The sequence below is a fragment of the Oryzias melastigma genome, linkage group LG10 (assembly GCF_002922805.2).
Source record: "Oryzias melastigma strain HK-1 linkage group LG10, ASM292280v2, whole genome shotgun sequence".
NCBI lineage: Eukaryota > Metazoa > Chordata > Actinopteri > Beloniformes > Adrianichthyidae > Oryzias > Oryzias melastigma.
This window is the reverse complement of record NC_050521.1, coordinates 15,532,092-15,534,110: the sequence shown is the minus strand read 5'-3', so window position 1 is coordinate 15,534,110 and position 2,019 is coordinate 15,532,092. Positions and strand designations below refer to the sequence as shown.

The 2,019-nt window shown below is 49.0% G+C and overlaps 1 protein-coding gene across 1 annotated transcript in view; it reads right to left on the bottom strand.

The window, feature by feature from the left end:
• Positions 1–1,516: 1,516 nt before the first annotated feature.
• The window catches only part of rnf214 (ring finger protein 214), a gene marked incomplete in the record, with an annotated part of 5,322 nt that continues 4,819 nt past the window's right edge, over positions 1,517–2,019 (bottom strand). The window contains 1 exon segment of the mRNA XM_024282842.2: positions 1,517–2,019. Coding sequence (XP_024138610.1) covers positions 1,631–2,019 — 389 coding nt within the window.

Below are 2,019 nucleotides of genomic sequence, written 5' to 3'. Positions count from 1 at the left end.
CAAACGAGACCCCGGCGGTTCAATTAGACGGAGCAGAACTTGATAAGTAGGAATGTTTTTTTGAGCTGGAACATTTTTACAGAGGTGTTTTATGGCGCACATTTCCTCTAAGCGGACTCGGTGGAGAGCAGCACGGATCCTCCCCTAAACTCAGCCGCTTAAATGATTCTGTCGTTCAGGTTCTGAGAGTCAAACCTCTCATCGCTCCTTCTCCCTCGCTCTGTTATCCCCTCAGCATAGAAATAATGGTCAAATAAAACTCTCTCAATTTGCAGACGGGTCTTCGGGGAGCTTCTTAAGGGCCCCCGAGGGTCCTGAGACCCCGGTTTGGGGGCAGTCAGGGAGGCCCACATTTACAGGCGGCAGTAATGATGCTTGTTTGTCCAGCCGCGTGTAAATCACAGCAACATTAGAGCTGTCACAGGATCCGCCGAGACTCAGCAGAGCATCGGATCCATAAAAGCCCTCGGCCGTGGCAGAAATGAAATATGAAACCAAACGATGGGTTTTTGAGAGACCTCTTCTCCTCGTTGGTCCACAACTACGGTTTGGAAAGGTCAACCAAGTGGCCTGAGAAAATGCTCTCACAATATTTTTGTTCTGTCACCTTCAGGCTCCTCCCCCTGCCTTAGAGTTCTGATCCATGCTGCCGTTCACTCAGACTAGTGGGGGTTCCTCCGGGATAAACTGGAGGTTCTTCTTCTCTTTTTGCCTTGAAGGCTTTCACAGCCACTAGCTCATGTCTGTCACATAGAGATATGTATGTCCTGGACTCCAAGGACCAGATTGTTTTATTCTTCTGTCTTACGTCACCTTATAGCAAAAATGTCCCTCCGCCTAATACTCAAGAACTCACCAAAACCTGCGCGCACCAAGTACCCGATGAAGAGGAATTTTGGTTGTAAAGCCTAAAGAAAGAAAAAAAGAAGACATCACATTGAAAGATAACCTAAAAAGCCAAAAGTAGACTGTTTTAGTATACGAGTATAGAAGTACACTTGTACTTGAAGTAAGAAGTTTTACTTTTTATATACTTAAATGTTCTAATGGACTCTATGCATGGAGCTGTGTGATGTATTTACAGTTTAAATTAATTCTGGTTACGGCTAACCGTATTTATCGACTTAACAAATCTCTGTACTTTCCCTGGTATTGTCTAATTTTCATTATTTTTTACATTGTGTGTTTGTTTGTATACACAACGACATCCAAAAAGGCAAAGTTTGCCTTCCCGAAACACCAAACACCCAGTGTTCACAAAACGCTAGCGTGTACTGTATGATCATGTGACTTCCTCAGATGAAACAAAGCTGTTAGAACATTTAAAACGTCCCTAACTTTTCAACAAAACTTCTTATGTTTAACTGAGTTTTAAACCTAAATGTTTATCCTGTTCTGTCCTTGGTGTGTTTTGGATTTTGGCTCCTTGTGTGACTGAGTTTGACACCCCTGGTGATACTGATCCCTGGATGGGGGCGGAGCCTCATTCATCTGCAGGTCAGAGAACAGACACGACTCAGCAGTTTGAGTTTTATTTCAAAAATATTAAGACGTGCATGAACAAAACCCGTTTTCCTCCTTCAAGCGGAGCAGGAGGGGGCTCAACCCCCCTGGGTCTGGAGGGGGCGGGTCACTTGGCGGGGCAGAAGGGGCAGGAGTTGTTCTTGCTGGACTGCAGCCACATCTGGATGCAGTCCCGGTGGATGGTGTGGGAGCAGCTCAGGGGGTGTCGGGTCTCCGGGTCTACGTGGTTCTGACACATGAGGCAGAGTTTGCGGGGGGCTGCGACGGCCCTCTGCAGGGCGGGGGTCGGCCTCTGGATGGGCCCCGGGGCCATCCTCTCGCTGTGGGCCAGCCGCTGGGCGACCTGCTCCATGAGCTCGTCGTGGGACATCCCAGCCAGCGTCCCGCGCACGCTCTTCACCTGCTGCAGCAGAGACGTCAGCTGCGCCCGGCTGCACTGCGGGAACCGCCCCCCCAGCTTCTCCAGGAGCTTGTCCAGCTTACCCGCTGGACCTG